We start from the raw sequence: 19,356 nt of genomic DNA on the forward strand, positions 1-19,356 counted from the left end.
GGTAAACTGTCTTTTAATTACAATATAGTCACGTTTAAGATGTGATTTATTTAAAAAGCAGCAATCTTCACTGCCTGTTAGATATACAATATGAAGTGTGTCTCAAATCAGACAAGAAACCCCGCCACATGTCTTTAAAGCATGACAGTTTATTTTACCCCAGTATTTTCTGCGTTTCTGCGCTAGCCTGTTGCTACTGACAGGTTCTAATTGTTACTAGGTCTTTTATCTTTCATCTTACCCTGAACAACTATATGACGCTTAAGTCTATTTAACTGAATGTATTGTAATTACATTACAACATCGATGCTGTGAAAACAACTAAAATTAAAACTAGTCACACTAAGCTTTTACAAGTTTATTGTTGGCTTTATAACTCTAGCTGTGCATAAATGCGGAAGTGCGCTCATTTTTGCGATTGTTTTAGAACTTCCAATGCAGTTACCTGTGTGAGAAATAACTAGGAATAATAAATGGCAAAAAAACAGTCAAAGTACCTGTTCTTCAAACAAGTGTGTTCATGACTATACAGACAAAGAAGAATAATATAATAAGAAAATATCAGTTTGCAACATTAGGCAGCATAATGAGCAGTTTATAATGTCTAAAATGAATGGAAGTGAAAAGGTTAATATATTGATGCCAGTTGTGCTACTACATTGCAAACAACAACAACAAAAAAAGGTCACATAGATTAGTTGACCAGATATTGAGAAACTTGGTGTACTACATTTACAACCTTTTTCTGAATGGTCTTGTTGAACTGTCAGATATCAATAGGAGATTACAAATATTGACGAGCACAGTAGTTCATGTACGACTCACAGTAATCAAGCTTAATCATGTGAAGGAGTTGGACCAAGACCTTTTCCATTAAACATGTATTATTTATTTGTTAATTGCAGATTATTAAGGGATGCTGACCTGGCCAAACACACTCTAATTAACACTGCATTTATATTTTTAATGGCTGGATTTGGTTTGATTTAAAACAAAAATAGTGAAACAAGGAAGAAATAAATGGCCATTTTCAAGGTCCCTTTTTTCTCAACAAGCTTTGAAATTGTATTTTGAAAAATAGGTCTGGTTCAAGTTTTTCTTTTAAAAGACTTAATGCACTATGCCATTTTATTTATCTTGCTAAAACAGCGGTTACCTCTCTGTGGTTAAGAAGTCTCTCCAAATCTGCAGCCATGTTGTTTTTCACCTGCAATAGTGCAATCTTCTCTTTCCGCAGAGCACTGTGAAGAAACACAAAAAAGTGAAAGTTATGCTGACAAGCCTGCTTGGTGATTTCTTTTATACTTTATTCAATTTTTATAACTTAACCCAATTATGTCTCTACTAATCAATCATTTGCGACTATTTGCGACTATTTGTCTGTGTAAACAGTGTATAATAATAGCACATGTATGGACAACTGGGTGTGTCCTGCTTATTTACAGAAAAGAGTGCACTGGCAAGTAAAACTGCTAAATATTACATAACCTTTATGTGAAAGCTACAAAGGTTCAAAATCTAAATTTTACTGCCAGTTTTAGTAAATCCATATTGAAAATATAACAGTTTTGCAAGATCACTTTTTTCTTTTATATTCAGCCACTTTAAAGGTACACCTTACGAGTACCAGTCTGAGATGATTCACGCTTTATGACATGGCGTATTATCCTGCTGGAAGTAGCTATCTGAGGATGGGTATACTGTGGTCATAAAGGGATGGACATGGTTAACAATACTCATGTAGACTGTGTTGTTGACACAATGCTCAATTGTTACTAATGGGCCCAACGTGTGCCAAGAAAATATCCCACACACCATTACACCACCAGCAGCATGAACTGTTAACACAAAGCAGGATGGATCCATGCTTTTCTGTTGTTAATGCCAATTCCTGACCCTATCATTCAAATGTTGCAGCAGAAATCAAGACTCATCAGACCAGGCAACGTTTTTCCAATATTTTATTGTCCAATTTTGTTGAGCCTGTGTAATGTAGCCTCAGTTTCCTGTCTTATCAGACAGAAGTAACACTTGCTGTGGTCTTCTGCTGCTGTAGTCCACTTGCCTCATGGTTTGACCTGTTTTGCATTTAGAGATGCTCTTCTGCATACCTCGGTTGTAACAAGTGGTTATTTGAGTTACTGTTGCCTTTCTATCAAAATTTTTCACAAAACTGCCACTCACTGGATATTTTCTCTTCAGACCATTCTCTATAATCCCTAGAGATTGTTGTGCGTGAAAATCCCAGTAGATCAGCAGTTTCTGAAATACTTAGACCTGCCCGTCTGGCACCAACAACCATGCCAAGTTCAAAGACACTTAAATCACATTTCTTCGACATTCTGATGCTCGGTTTGAACTGCAGCAGATCGTCTTGACCATGTCTACATGACTACATGCATTGAGTACTGCCATGTGATTGGCTGATTAGAAAGTTGTGCTAACAAGCGGTTGGACAGGTGTACCTATTAAAGTGGCTGGTGAGTATATGTTTATATGTATAAAGAAACTTGATTTTATGTGCCTTTAAGTAAAATCCCTTTTCTTTAATTTTATGCAAACAACAAGCTTACTTGTTATATATAATATGGTCATTAATGAGGTAAATACTTTACAGCGAAACAGTGAGAACAGCTAACAAAATCAATACAAAAGATATGTTGTCTTCAAGTCAACCTACATGAGTTTAAAAGTCAAGTGCAATGCAGCACTGGAAGTCATAAAGGGCAAAAACTGTATTTCAACAGAGCAAATCTTCTTTGTCAACTGTATTGCTTGAGTAATGAGTGCTGACAAACAGTGAGCTGCAGGTATTTATCTCTTAGTTTACCACCTGAAAGTCCATTTTGTACAGAGTTAACCACTGAGCTGTAAACAAACGCACAACCTGGAGGGCTTGACAGAGGCAGTCAAGAAAATAAAACTCTTCAAACGAGAATAATGTAAAATCACTGGCCAATAAATAAATGGCATACACCTCACTGACTGCATACTAGCATCTGTTTGCACACCATTTGCCAATACTAATCTCTCCATCTGCATTTATTACTAATCAATTATTTCACTTTTTAACACCATCAAAAATATCTTCGCGAAGAACGCACTCTTCAGGTCTTAAAACTTTCTTTTGTGAATTGGTGCTGCAAAATATGTGAAAAAAATTTGTTACAATTTCTGAGTCATGTTATAATGTTTGTTTTTGTATGTTAAATACTGTTGTTGTTGTTATAATTATTTGTAGTTTTATAATAATTTATAAAATGCTAACCTACTAGGCCTTCCTGCAGAAGTATCAGGGGCTATGTTTAAATGCACTAATTTTCATTAATCTGAATTCATTGAATCCAATCGCAGATCTGTTTACATGTACTTTAAACATTGTAATCGGATTCAAATTATTGTTTATAAGCATTTTAATCATATGACATTCTGATTAAATTATTACATAAATCATAGTGTGACACCATGCAAAGCTATAAAAAAGTATAAAATGGACACAAGCATCTTTTATAAATATAAATATGAATAATGTACATTATAAGGAATACAATTGGTTAGTAGGTGAGCTGCGTTATGGTTTCTCATCCACAAAAAGAGCACCTTCATTTATCTACCTTTAAAACTCATTTAATGTCCAATCAACATTTACATGAAAGTTTTTTTTAATCTGAACCATCAATCCAATTGCAACATTTGGGTGCTTGTAAACTTGAAAGCGAATGTCACTTTTTTTTGTCAGTGGCACTTCATATGGTCTGATTATAACTAATGTCACAGTACATTTTTACCAAATTTTCCACCCCACTATACGTCATTTTCTTGCTTTTAAAACAGGTTCAACTAGTGCTTCTTACATAGTTCAAAAATGCTAGATTAAAGGTCTCACATTGGGAATGCAATTATGTTTTACTTTTCTGTCAGTTTTTGATGGGTAGATCTTGCCTTTAAGCAAGACTGAGGTCAGTGATCTTGGGCTTTAAAAAGTTGAGGGCCACAGTGCTGCAGTGTTCGAGGGAGGGGAGGTTGAAGTTTGCCCAGATCTGTGTGCACAGAGTGGACGAGCAATGTTTTACTCATACATCATAACAAAATGGCTAAAGATCCATTTAAAGAATGAATAATCTAAAAGAAACGACTTTCTTTTGAGAGGCAATAACTTTATACATAATGCACTTTCTTATTTAAAGAGCACATATTTTACCTCTTTTTTCAGATTTAAGATGAGTCTTTAGTGTCTGCAGAATGTATCTGTAAAACTCAATAAACCCATCAAACTGTTTATTATAATTTTAGAAATTTTTATTGAAATTTTGTGCTCTGAACACAATGTAGCTGTTTTTGTTGATGTGCCTTTAATGCTAGTTCACCCCACTCACCATGGGTAGCTATGTCAGATGACAGACACAGTGACAGACATGAAGGAAGCAGATCTCACGTAACGTTTGTGAGAAATACTAAAGCAAGAACTTTCCTAATGATTATGTGATGTATTTGTTGTGGAGTTAATTCAAGCCTTTTTGCAACATTTAGTCACACATAATAACGTTACAAAGTTCATATAAACACAGATAAATACACACACACACACACACACACACACACAAAACACACACAAAACACACACACACACACACACACACACACACACAAAACACACACACAAAACACACACACACACACACACACACACACACACACACACAAAACACACACACACACACACACACACACACACACACACACAAAACACACACACAAAACACACACACAAAACACACACACACACACACACACACACACACACAAAACACACAACACACAACACACGTTTTTGCATAGCAAATGTGAGAGGATACACGTTAATATCCACTGCTGTAAGGAAATGTGTTATGTTAAAGTACAAACTAACTCTGATTTAAACTCCACAAACTGATTGAAGCATCTTCTTTTATAATTGTACAGACATGCAGCTGTGGTGATAAAGACTGTAAAATCGCTGTAATTACAAACATTCACTGTTTAAAAAACGTTTAAAAGTTGTAAAAACTCATTCTTGATCACATTTAATGATGATCACAGCAAACTAAATGAATCTTGTAATTCCGGTTGCTTTGCATACGTCCTGTCTTGTTGATATGCTTATATGCATTATAACAGAGACATGTTAATGCGCGGCTATCGATCAATTCAGTGGGTGGGAATCTGCACTCCTACGTCAAGTCGGCCTTAAATTAGGCAGGATTTTGATCCTATTTCATCATCAGGAAAAAAAGAGACATATTGGCTGTGTCCGAAACAACCTACTACTTAGTAGATAATGCATTTGAATTTTAATGTACTACTCGACCGTTAGAAAACTACGTTCTATACAGTATGAATGTGAGAAGTATGAATGGAATTCCGCCATTTTGTCATAGTCACTTGACCTACCTGCGTCATTTGTGTTGTTTCACTCCCATTTATGAATTCTCTTGCAGGGCGCCATGGGATAGCGCAGCGTGCATGGGATGCGCACTTCAGAAGTAGTATGTCATCCGGGCACTTCTCGACTCGCATACTGATTTTCGAATTCTATGAATTCAGACATACTACTCGGCTCGCATACTGATTTTAGTGTACTATATAGTATGGAAGTATGGTGTTTCGAATACAGCCATTGTCTTTGTATCACCAGGGATGTCCAAACTCAGGGTCCTGCTTAGTTTAGCTCCAACTTGCTTTAATACACCTGCCAGTTAGTTTCTAATATATGTAGTAAAGCTGCAGTCACACTAGAGTTTGTGTGTGCGAAATTCTGTCGTACGGCACTGCAAAAATGGGCAGGATTAAACAAGATGATTAGACATTAAAAAAAATTAGCGATTGCTCCATATTTTAAATTTCTGTCCAGAGAGTTCATGTTTTGATCCTCGATTGGTCTCACGCAGTCAAGTGATGAGATTTCTAATTACTCTGCGTTTCCGGTCTGAAGCATTCGGGTGCGTATGAATGGAAGTCTATGAGGAGAAATGTCCAGTGTGACCGCAGCTAAAGAGCTTGATTAGTGGGTTCAGGTGCGTTTGATTAGGGTTGGAGCTAAACTCTCCAGGACACCAGCCCTCCAAGACAGAGTTTGAACACCCCTAGCCTAATCTAAATCTGCATCATAGATATGCACCTAGTAAGTTGTTATCTCTTAAGAGCAATCACTATCTGTTCATTAGCTACTACAGCAGGGGAGTTCTTGAAATCTACTTGAGCTCAAACTTCCTTCTCATCATGCAAGCATGCTGTCCCGGGAGAGAGCCCTGAGCTCATAAGATCCTCGTGCCCGGGGCTCCCTCCCGGGACAGCATACCAAACAAGCTTAGTGTGAACTCATGAAATAACTTAGGAGAGTCATTTGCATGTTTCTCACATTAGCCCCTGAAGAACCTCAAATAGCACAATTACAGGTACAAACCTGCTTGTACAGTTTGCATATACAGGTAAGGGATTACACCTGTCATTGACAAGTGACAAAGCCAAGAAAAACTTGTAAAAGTATCCAGTCACCCGTACATGCACGCACATGCACTAAGAAGCTGTCAGGTAGGCATGGCTGCTGACCTTTATCGGCAGGTGTATAACCTTTGTTCCTTAGTAAAGTGGAATGTATTTGAGATATTCCAGATATTACCTACTATCTTTCCTGTGTCAATACAAACGCATGCTTTGGATCACGAGTGCATTAGGGTTTAAAAACCGTTTCAGCTATTGTGAAAAAACAATGGCAACGTTTCTATAAAGGCTTCACCTACATCCTTTCAAAATAAAAGCTTTGTAAAGATTTTAAAGGGTGCTGTTGTGTTAAAAACAGGATGTATCCGTAAACTGTGATCATTATTTACTTTTCCTTTACCTCATTTCCTCTTCTAAGCGTGTGAGACGGTCTTTCAGTGTGTGGATTTGAGAGTCTCTCTGGCGTACGGTTTCAATCAAGTAGCTGTGTGGCTGCTGGGCCTGTTGGAGAAGCTGATTGGCTGCATTCAACTAAAAGAAAGAAAAATATGTAAATATTTATATATACAGTACTGTGCAAAAGTCTTAGGCCACTAATATTTTCACAAACCCCCTCCAAAAAAAAAAAAAAAAAAAAAAGGTTTAAAGTGAGTTATTTCAATTTTTTTTGTCTTTACATTTCCAAACATCAATTTTGTCATTATTGTAATTATACAGTGAGATTATTGTCTGCACAAGGAGTCCACACAGAGATCTGATCTGATCGTCATCCAGTCTGTCTGGAATGACATGAAGAAACAGAACAAACTAAATGCAGAAGAACTTTGACAACATCTCTAAGATGCATCTAAAACCCACCTACAAAGCTAGCTGAAAAACTAAGGGCACGTGTACAAAGTGTTTTAAATGCAAAGTGTGGTCATACCAAATGTTGATTAGATTTAGTTAACATACATTCATTGATAAATAAAATGCATTTATCCATTATTTTTGAAAGCATCCTTTTTTTACAGCATTGTTACACAAGTTCCTTGAAAAGTACTGTAGCCTTGCAGGTAGGTTTTTTAAGCATCTTAGAGATGTTAAGTTCTTCTGGTGTTAGTTTGTCTCAGTTTGTTCAACATTTGCTATCACATAATTAAAATTCAAACTTATGCTTCTTAACATTTATGCAGTTAAAATAAATTAACAATAAACAACTTTATTTTCCTTAACTAATGTTAAATAACATGAATAAACACTATAACTATAGCATTGTTCATTGTTTATCTTAAATAAATATATTAATATTAACTAAAATAATCTCATGTTTTTATTGGATGTTGTTAATACTTAATTTCAATAAGCATACATTAAACAAAACAAAAGTGCATGTGAAGAATTAAATAATACAACAAAAATACATCTGTTTTTTTTCTATTAGTCAGATAATTCTGTAAAAGTTTAAATGCATGGTATGACAACGAAAAGTTTGAGCATCGACATAAAATAATGTTTTAAATAAAATAAATAAATTACATTAAAATAAAATAAAATTTAACTAATCAAAATAGAATAAAATAAAATAAAAAATTTGACACCCAAGACTGGGGTAATGACTGCTGAAAAAAATATTCATCATAATAATAGATGATAATAATAATAATAATAATAATAATAATAATAATAATAATAATATTTTAACCCTTGTGCACTGTTCAAATTTACAACCATTTTATGGTAAATGCTTATGGTACTAAATTGTTTAGAAAATTACAGGATTTTAACTCTTCTATTGCCAACTCATAAATTTAATTGATTTGGTTGAAAAAAAAACACACACACACACACACACAAAATGACATATTTCTAATATAAAAAGTATTTATTTTTTATTTTTATTTTTACCTTTTATCACAACCATAGACACATGAACCAGTAGTAACACCATATAATGCATTATTAGATTTTATTTTTTTTCATTATAACCACATTTGATGCATAAATACACAGTCTTTGTTTTTATTTCTTTTTTTGCACAAGCCTATCTAAATGGTTAATGGTGCCAACTGATGGTTAACAGTAAAAATGACAAGTTTTACCTCTTCCCAACAGGGAAAACCCCCAACAATCGACAATGCATGTTTATACGGTGCCATGATTTTGCATTCAAAATAATGTGGTTATAATGGGAGTCAATGGAGCAAAAACAGCCACCAACAGTAAATTAGGGAGAAAAAAAAATTACATTTAATTAAAAACAATGCATCAAAAATGATGTTGTTTCACATGTCCACAAAGACAAAAAAAAAAAATCAGTCCACAATTATCTTTTATTCTGAAAATTCATCATTTTGTGTGTTTTTTTTTTCACCAAATCAGTAACAACAATTATGAATTTGGTAATTAAAGAGTTAAAATACTGTAATTTACTAAGCAATTGAGTAGTTTTGATCAGGACTGAGGTTGATTAACAGATTTAAACAAAAAATATATTAAAAAATGTAATTATCTGATGCATTTTTACAGCAGATTAGATCAGTGGATGTTTTCATCCCGAACATAACAAAAGGGTAGTATATTTGCCCAGAATGTAATGCTGAGGTTTTTTTTTATTCAAAGCATTTTCTCAAAATAAGATTTGTCACCAAAAATCATTCCGCTAGCTAAAACACAGAAAAAGTTCTGGCCAAATTAATACTCAAAATCAGCCCACAGTGGATGAAAACATCCTCAACAGTATATAAGGGTTAAAAATACTACACATTATTACTTGATTTCTGATATTTTTTCAGTCGTTATAAGTATAAAACAAATTAACATTAATCTAAATTAATCTTTCAACTTAATCTTACAAACACACAATTTTTGAATAAAAGTCTGCCAAAGGAATTAACTATTTTGTAGCAAAATGTTCAAGTAAGATATTGCTAAATGTTTTAGTTTCAGAAACACATAACATAAGTGAACCAAAAGGACATCTAAACCCTAGTGCTTAAACCGATTAATTACAATCCCATCTGCCATTACTATGTCAACCCATCCATCATCAACAGACAAGGATGATAAGATATGAAGAATGAAAAAGAAGATGACTTGTGGACCAGTTCACAGGTAACAACTTATATCATATGGGCTGCTGTGGTAAGGTGAGGCTCTGCATGCTGCTGTGTGGGTGGCTAAGCGAGCGATCTAGAGGAATTCTGTTAAGAAAACTGGGTCTTCATCCTCAAACAATGTGCCAATCAGTCATGTCTGACATCTAGTAAAGGTCTGTTTGCTAACAGCGGAGGCTGGGTTCACGATAAACTCATTAACACTGCTCAACGGCTCTTCCGATTGGCTCAGGATAAGCCGGGGCGGGTGTCTGATAGGGTGAAGAAAAGAGGCAATGGCTTCATTCCTACAATGGATGAAACACGCGACTGAGAAACGTGAGACATGTAAACACAGCACAAGCATACGGGCCGAATACTGTACATCAACACACTGATGATTCGGGTGCTTTGTGAGAACACCAAGCATGACAGTTACGGTCTGCTATGATCTTGTTATGACAGCTTTAGATGACAATGAAAGGAAAATCTCAGATGTTATGTCTGAGGAACAAGTCTTACATATCCATTTTTTTGCGGCTAGTTTTAAAGACGCAATTAAGTTTTCCTCCCTCTGGCCATTTCTTATTAGCCTGATATTCCAGATCAACTGATCACGCAACAAAACTTTTTTTTTTCTGCACTTTTTGTCTCATCACACTCATAAAAAGAAAAAGAGAATTTTGTTGGCGACAATGTATTATTATTACCCCATCAAAAAAGAGTGGATCTGTTCATTAATTCATGAATCATTTTACTTTTATGGAGAACACCATGTACCAGGGTTAAAACGTGCTGTAGGAGGGCAGAGGAACAAGCATAGACTTGCCATGTCTCTGTATTAAAAGAGGATCCAAACTAATCTGGGCAACTGTCGCTCTCATTTATGGGAATTACTGCATTAACTGTTTGCATATTATTTCATGCATTTGTAAACCTCCTTCTTTGGATATAGTAAATGACATCAAAATCAATACATTCATGTGTGCTGTTTTATTAATACTTTAAGTTATATTTTTATAAATGTAAAATGTTATTTCTTTGATGGCATGGCTGAATTGTAATATTATCATCATCATAATCATTCAATTTTAATGCATTACCCCAATACTGTTACAAGATCCCTTAGAAATCCCTTAGAAATTAGTGGTGTGAAGTAACAAACTCCAAATACTCAAATTACTCTTTTCTCAGGAATTTTAATTTACTAAGTAATGTACTTTTACTTTCCCTTGAGTACATATTTAGTGCAATATCAGTACTTTTATTTCACTACTTTCCTTCAACCTGCAGTCACTACTTTATGTTTTCTTGTCTATAGGGATTAGCAAAACCAGTCCTGTGATTCCTGTCCAATCAAATCACACACAGAAGGTAAATCGCATCATAATGAACTACCTAAAGACATGGGCGCTTTATAATTGCAGCAAACTGTTTGGAAGTATTAAAAGTGTCCTAGAAGATGTACAAAATATTTACATGCAAAGTCCTAGAGACTGTTTAGATGCACATCACTGATGAGATGATGACGGATATTTACTATATGATGACCGAAATGGTCTTAAACACCCAGCAAGCACAAAACGTCAACATGACGTCAGATTGATCTTCTATCCCAACATTGTGGGGACATTGCATTTTGTTTGGAAATGAAAATAGGCTTGACATCAGAACCCAACGTTAGGCCGACGTCAATGTCCAACCTAAAAATCAACCAAACATTAACGTCTAATGATGTTACAGCTTGACATCGTGTGGACATTTCCACTATAATGTCTGTCATATGTTGGATTTTGGTTGCCATACCTGATGAATAAATGGCAGTATTTGATGTCAGTATGACAATGGTTTAACAGGTTGGCTTGACGTTGGATTTTAGTCACTTTATAACACAGCCTAAATTGGCTATTGGACATCAAAATAATTTTGTTCTTAGATGCGGGGTAGACATTGAATTTTGGTCACCTGACATCACGGTCTAAATCTAACCCATATTTAATGTCTTATGATGGTGTGTGCCTGCTGGGCAATGAGTAAATGCACTACAGAATGTTACGTTTACACACTGTACATCCACAAATTACATGCATCAGCTTTTACAGCATATTACTACTCATGAGTACTTTTGAAAGGTCTTTTTACTCATACTTTAAGTAATATTTACAACAGATACTTTTACTCGCACTATACTTTTACTTGCCTATTTTTAGGCAAGTAATGATACTTTTAGGATACTTTAAGATTTTTCAGTACTCCTTTCACTACTGCCTCTTTCTATAATGCTTATATGGAGCTTAAAGTAAATATCTTATTATTTCTAAAGTCTGCATAAATCTGAAGTTGAGACTTCTATTTAATAATGTTAATTTACTTTCAACTGAAACTGAATATTGAGTATTGAATATTGCACATCATTCCTTCGTAGCAAAGTAATAGTAAGGGGCTTGGACAAGAATATGTTGAAACCTTCAAACTGTCAAATTGACATCAACTGAAGGACAAAATTCAGACGCAGAAGCAAATGACTTTGATCAAAAATACCAAAACAATCTCTTTTTTGTGGAATTACTTGAACAGATTAATTTTTCACCTAAAAAATAACAATATGTAAAAGCAAAATATTGTTTGTAAATTTTGATTTCACATGGACTAATATTTTTGTGAAAAAAAGATACATTATTCTGTTTTTTTTTTTTTGGATGATTAGAAAGGTGTTTTTGTTAAAAAAAAAAAAAAAAAAAAAAAAGACTTCACTGTCAGTTTTGATCAGCTGAATAAAGCCAACGACACACCAACATCTGTCTTCTGTCTGTGCCATCTTGGCTTTGCTCATAATTCTCTTTCATCAGTTATGCTTTTATTCTTGTGCACTGATTCGTTCACTAAACTGAATATCCAATCAATCTCTCATCAACGCCCTTGTAGCCAATTCAACATGTCGAATTGGACGTCTGTAACAAACCACAAAAACTAGCCCAGTGGACCAAAAGGATAACAGTACTGTACAAAAGTGACCTGCTCTCAATTTTTTTTTTAAGTATTATAAATATGTTTAAAAAAAATTATGATAAATTATAACCCTTGTTTTTTGCATTTTCCCAGAATAGGAATTGCAAAGTTGGACCAGTCAAACAATTAACTATTTTAACATTGAAATAAGGATGGGGGGGGGGGGGTTGATGAGCAGCATAAACAGAATTATAATTAATGTAATCGAATTGTATTTTTATCATTATACATTTGTATATATATTAAATATTAAATCATATTTTTATATTCCAAAATGACCCCCAAAATAAATCCTTCGCATAAAGCTTCCCATTTTGTATTTCTCTTGATGGGATTATAAAGCTATGTGCACGTATACAGTTCAATGTTTGCCTTACTAATGTTTTATTTAACATTTTTCTAATTTAACTTTAATAACCCTATTCCAACGTTAGTACGTTAGTTCAACTTGGTTGAACCAGTTGTTTTACAAACTGCTAGTAAGCAATGATACTGGTATATATTTCACAAAAATGACTGTACATACCTCTCCTTTAAGGCATTTATCTGAAAATACATGACTCACAGTTTAGTAAGAGAACACATGAGTAACAGCACTACATGATTCAGTTTAGTCCGTAAAAGATTCATCAGACTGATTCAAGCCAGTTACAGTACTTGTGAGTAACAGACTGGTGGGATTGCCAATTGTTTTTCTCAGATATAACTCAAAATAAGAGCTTGACAACATTTTAAGTCAACAAATACAATTCAGAGTGCAATGTTAAATAAAATTTTGTTTTTAAAAAATCATGATTTTAATTAGGGTATCTGCAGGTTCCACCAAGTTAACTGTAAAAAAAAACGAAAGACATTTTTAAACCACTATAAATTAAATTTTGGGTTTATACAAGGCTAAATGTTCAAATAATCCCAGTTAAAAAAGATTTCCACTTGCCCTATTAAAAAAAAAACGATTAAAATTTAATACATTTAATTATTTTGTTAATTTTTTTAAATTATTTTTTAAATATATCCAGTCACAAACCCTATAACCCTTACCAAGAATAGAACAAAACAGCTGTCAATTACTGCAGTCTAAAATAATAATATTTTAATATTAAATACAGGTCAGTTTCTTCATCAGTAAATAAAAGAAGAACTTAAGCAAATGTCACAATAAGGAAAGTAATTAACTGCTATTTTTAAACAAAAAGTTTAAACTTTTATTGAGATGGATTGTTGATGATTGTATTGGTGTTAATGGCCAGATTGGGTCGCTGTACATGAACAAAGGAAAATTAGAAGACCCGTTAAACAAAGATTAAGATTTTTTAAGGCCTAAAATTTAGCTTTTGAGATTTAAGACATTTTAAGACTTTTTAAGACCCTGTGGATACCCTGTTAATGTGGCTTCTCCTCACATGGCTTGATGACAAGTGGTCAATACCAGGGATAGATTTCAGTGTTTTTACCATTTGTCATCTGGTTTTATTATTTTTTTTTTATGTGGTCTTCCCTATGCTTTAATCCCAGAATGATTATTAAAACAATATTATTGATATTATTATTATTATAATTTTCATCACTAATGTGAATGGGCCTTTAAAAATGGCAAGCTGCCTAGTCCAGTATTCAAGTATATAGATTTTGGCAAGAGGTGTGCAACATTATATCCAATACATATTGTACATAATTCAAGTTGGCTTTCCAAGAACTACTAGAGACATGTCTTCTGGGCAACTTCTCTCTAACCAAAGGCATTTACACAATAAAACTTCCAGAAATTTAATAACTGATTGCCAAACAATTTACTATGTTAACATAGAAACGAAACAGCATCATACTGTTGGAATGTGTATTTCATAAATTCAGATACAGTCCTATAAAATCAAAGATTTATTTATTTAGCATACGTTTTGTCAATAACAAACCCAGGCCAAAACAATAAATACCATATGTTACATTATTTATGGTTTTCAGTCATGTGACTGGTGTGCTAACCTGGAGGGCAAAAGACAGAAACCTGTCAAGTTTCACCATGTTTTAAGCAACAGACAACTAATGTAACTGAATTTCATAAAACAGTAATATTAGAAAAAAAAATTGCATTAAGGATTTTTACATGTAGGATAATTATAAAGAGAAACATTGATTTAGTTTAATATGTCAATTAGCATATTGCATTCATGTACTGCAAAAAAACTGTTAATCTGTATTATACAGTATATAGCTCCCATACTACAGGAATACACACATTTTTTTTTTCGCACTATTTTACTACATTAATATTCAGTAAAAGCCTGGTAAAAATTATGGGAGTCAGTCAGTGAATGAAAAAATGACTTTTTTTCCTCCAGGTGAGAGGTGTGACATTGAGAAGTCACAAGAAAACTATGAATATAATAGCTATGTAAACATTTTCACCATGCTTCCCTTTTTTAACTGTATTTATCAGTTAACTGCTTGTTAAGACATGATGACATATGGCATACTGTTTCTGGCTCATCAAATAGCAAAAATAGTTGTTATGGTGTTTTTGCATTATCAAACATTAAAATGAAGAAATCTCTTACAAAATCATAGCCTACACTTTCTGGACATTTTACATCATATACCAATATGTTAATAATTTATTTTAAAAAGAATCTCCTTCTGGCCATCTTAGTTGTGCAAATATATCAGAGATGTTGGCCCATGGTAACTGTTGATTTGGCACACCATCCCATCCGAGAAGAGAGGGGACATTCTAAAAAGCTTAACGTGGCTTAATGTACCGAAACATCAACCAGAGAAACCCAAATTTCTGTCAAAGTGTACTTGTAATTAACCCCAACTACTGTAAAAACAACGAGTCCCATTTTCATAGATAAAGTAAAAAAACATCACATTAGGTGATTAGGTCACATTAGGTTTTCCCCCTATTGAAGTCCATTATAAGGGAAAAGTTTAATGTGGCTTAATAAACCTTAACAACAAGCAGGGAAAATCTAATTTCTATCAAATTGTGCTTGTAATTAGCACTAACTATTAGCAAAAAAATGAGCTACAGCTAAAGTGAACGGAATTGTGTTAAGCACTTTCCCCTATGTTGTTGTGGGGATGCCAATGGCAATCACATTCTTGTGACAGCAAAGGTTAATCTATTATAAATAAAATTTGATTTTATGAACAGCCTTTTTAACATTTGGTTTCCCTCGGTTGTGGTATAAAGTTACGTTAGGCCTTTCCTTATTATGGACATCAATGGGGAGAAATGTTTAACATGATATTACTGACTTTATGGAAGTAGGGCCCGTTCTTTTGACAATAGTTGTTGTTAATCACAAGTAAAGTTTGACAGAAATTTGGGTTTCCCTGGTCATTGTTAAGGTACGTTTCCTTATAATGGACTTCTACATGGAGAATGCTTTAAGTGATATTGTTCACTTGATACACTAAAAAAGTGGTAACACTTTACAATAAGGTTCATTAGTTAATGCATTTACTAACATTAACGAATCATGAACAACACTTGTACAACATTTATTAATCATAATTAAACATTTACTAATGCATTATTAACATTGAAACTCATGCTTGTTAACATTAGTTAATGCACCGTGAGTTAACATGAACTCACAATGAACAACTGTATTTTCATTAACTAACGTTAACTAACATGAACAAATACTGTAGTAAATGCATTGTTCATTGTTTCTTCATGTTAGTAAATGAATTAAGTAACATTAACTACTGAACCTTATTGTAAAGTGTGACCAAAAAAGTTTGTTCTTTTAACAGCAGGAAGTATATACAAGTATATTTTTGTAGAAATTTAATTGTCTCTGAATGTTGTTAAGTTAAAGCATGTTGAGCACATATAAAGGACTTCAATGGGGATAACGCCTAATGTGAAATTATTCACTTAATCCACAGAATCAGTGCTTGATATTTTGCTAGTAGTTGTTAATTACAAGTAAAATTTTATAGATGTTTAAAATGCATAGCATGAAAACTTTCATTCGCTAAAACTAGAGCTTATTCTCTCGACATCAGAAAGTGTTTGTCATAAGTAAATTTTAATATGTTTGATTTTCCCTGCTTGTTGTTAAGGTTTATTAAGCCACATTAAGCTTTTTCCTTATAATAGACTTCAATAGGGGAGAAAACACTTAATGTGATGTTTTTCCCTTTATCCATGGAATTGTGACTTTTTACAGTTGGGGGTTTATTACAAGTACAGTTTGAAAGAACTTTGAGTTTCTCTAGTTGATGTTTAGGTACATTAAGCCATGTTAAGCTTTTTTTACGTTAGAATGTCCCAAAGAGAGGGAGAACGATGAAGAAGGTGGTTGGGGTAAATGCCTTTGAAAAAGATTGTCATTTTAAAGTTAACATAAGCTTTTGTTTCGTTGTTTTATTGCTGAAATATAAAAAAAGCCAACTGAAAGTAAAAGATTAAACTAAATACTGTAAATGAATCAGATCTCTAAAATGTAAAAACTGTCACTTGACAAATAGAGGTAAAGGTAAATGAAGGTAAAGGCAGGAGCAGCTCTACTAGTGTATTCAGCATTGAACTCCATTGAGGTATAAATGGGATTGTATATGTTTTTAAGTTCATTATAACGTCTTTAAAAAATATACAGTTAATATGATTTAAAGCAATGTTTTCTAGTTATTGTAAACATTACAGAATAAATTAGGAAATTATCCATGGCTAGCCCCACACGGAATCTGCGCGCACAGAATTCTGCAGATTTGTAGCCCATCATTGACTCTGTTTATTTACTTGAGTTATGTGTGTGAATCTATATTTATTCAGTTTTTAAATTAATTACAGTAAAATTATAGTCTAATATGAAAATGTTCATCTGATTTATATACAATGCAGATATACAAAGTGAATCTAATTGAATTTGCATTTTAAACATTAAATCAAAGTTCAAATGCCATTGTTTTTTATTTCACATATTAAGGTTTAAGTTATGATACTCCCAAAATAATTCTGCAGAAATACGCAGATTTTTACCAAAATTCTCCGCAGAAATAGCAAAAAATGTCCGCAGGCTCTGTGTGGCCCTACCCATGGCAAATTTTATATATATTGTATACACTTGGGTACATATTTGTCCCACAGCCCTGAATCAAGTTTTCTTTTTGGCCCTTTGTAGGCAAAAGTTTGGACACCCCTGCCATACGGTATGTGAGACTTAACAAGCGGACTGTGATCTTGTCCACTGGGACTTCATATAACCTACTGAAGGGCTTTTCCCAACGTTTCCCATTGTGAACAGTGTGATAGTAAAAAAATGCAATAAAGATGACTCTCTGTACCATGTTAAGAATGTAATCTGTAATGTTTTGATTGCAACCTTGGACTAAACAGCAATTTAGGAAAAAAAAAACATCTAATCTGTGGATGTGGGTTAAAAACCAGAAAAAAAAAAGACAAATGGTTCTGCTATCACAGTAAGTCTGCTGTTAACTTCTGCTCCAGTGAATACTATGCATGTTATCACAGGTAATATACATGAATGACTCACTAAACACTTCCTTTATCTTTGGCAATATATTCTATCTAATGAATAAGCAGCTGATGTTCTTTAAATCGCCTACCGAAACCAATTAACTGCTTAAACTGGTGACTAATAGTTCAAAAGTGTAAGGGACAGACTTATTAGCAGCTTTTGTACATTTTAAAGAGACACCCACAGACTTGTACTGAATTTATAATATCCATTATCAAGAAAGTAATACACTGGTAGCTTTTTATGATAAAAGGTAAATAGTGCAGTAAAAATAGTTACTCACTTCCAAAAGTAAGATTATGCATGCTGTTGACGTTGAGATTTATGACTGAAATTACTACCATAAAAGATCTGTAAAATCTACAAATCGGTTATTTAATATTTTTGCAGTTATAGACAAAATTTGAGATGCACTTTTGTTGGTATTGATGTCACAATGTACGGTTTACTGCAAACTCACTACTTATTCGCAATTATCAGTGAACAAGTTGTAACAAATACTTCAAGGTGACGACGAGTGGGGATGTTCATATCGTGGAAGTTTCATTCTCATTTAAGTTAGAGGAGTGCTGGTCTGTGGGACCAAAATGTCAGGCCCGCATTGACACAAAGGTACATGTCATGTTCTTTGTTTAATGTCATCAATGTAATATGAGGCTTGTAAATAAAAAATAAAAAAGTCAAAACTATATAATAGTACACTAAAGTGGAAATTTGCTCCAAAAGTGCACACATGTCTGCTCATCTATGCTCTCTCTCAGCTGTAAAGTTGAGGTTAGTCCACTGATATAGCCACCAGTTTTTACCAAAATAATCAATGGCAGTAAATATGGCAAGCACATAAGTGTGCAACGTTAAGAACAATGGAATGTAATTTGAACATTTGGCAAATTTGCGCTCTATCTCATTATAAAAAGATTGTTAAAAGTTTTTATAGGGCTTCTAGAAATGAAGAATGCTCCTCTTTTATATCGGTTTTATATGCCATACATATACACAACCTGACAAAAGTCTTGTCGTCGTTCCCCTTGTAAGAGCAAATAATAACTTTACTTTCAGTTGATCATTAGGAAAAGTAGCAGGAAGTAGATTTTTCTGATAAAGAATCTGTTGAACTGTATCCCACTCATCACAAATATTGCAAAAGACCTATTGGAACCAACATGGACCCAATATTCTCACAGAAATCAGTCAAGTTTGGTGAAGCAAAAATCATGGTTTAAGGGTAACATTCAGTATGGGGGCTGGAGAGAGATATGCAGAGTGGATGGCAACATCAACACCCTGATGTATCACATTTG

At 33.7% G+C, this 19,356-nt stretch overlaps 1 protein-coding gene and 1 long non-coding RNA gene across 7 annotated transcripts in view; both read right to left on the bottom strand.

Moving 5' to 3' along the window:
• Positions 1-19,356, bottom strand: part of LOC141386116 (uncharacterized) — a 207,664-nt gene that overhangs the window by 81,332 nt on the left and 106,976 nt on the right. The gene's annotated exons all lie outside the window — the stretch shown is intronic.
• pibf1 (progesterone immunomodulatory binding factor 1) overlaps positions 1-19,356 on the bottom strand; it is a 75,658-nt gene that overhangs the window by 16,384 nt on the left and 39,918 nt on the right. For all 6 annotated transcript variants that reach the window (XR_012399488.1, XR_012399476.1, XM_073940760.1 and 3 more), the window contains 2 exon segments: positions 6,881-7,011; positions 1,157-1,241 (listed from right to left, as the gene is read on the bottom strand). Coding sequence is in view for 4 of the 6 variants with exons in the window: in XM_073940760.1 (XP_073796861.1) it covers positions 1,157-1,241; positions 6,881-7,011 (216 nt within the window). In the remaining 2 variants the exon portion in view is untranslated.

Source organism: Danio rerio, chromosome 1 (assembly GCF_049306965.1).
Source record: "Danio rerio strain Tuebingen ecotype United States chromosome 1, GRCz12tu, whole genome shotgun sequence".
Taxonomy (NCBI): Eukaryota; Metazoa; Chordata; class Actinopteri; order Cypriniformes; family Danionidae; genus Danio; species Danio rerio.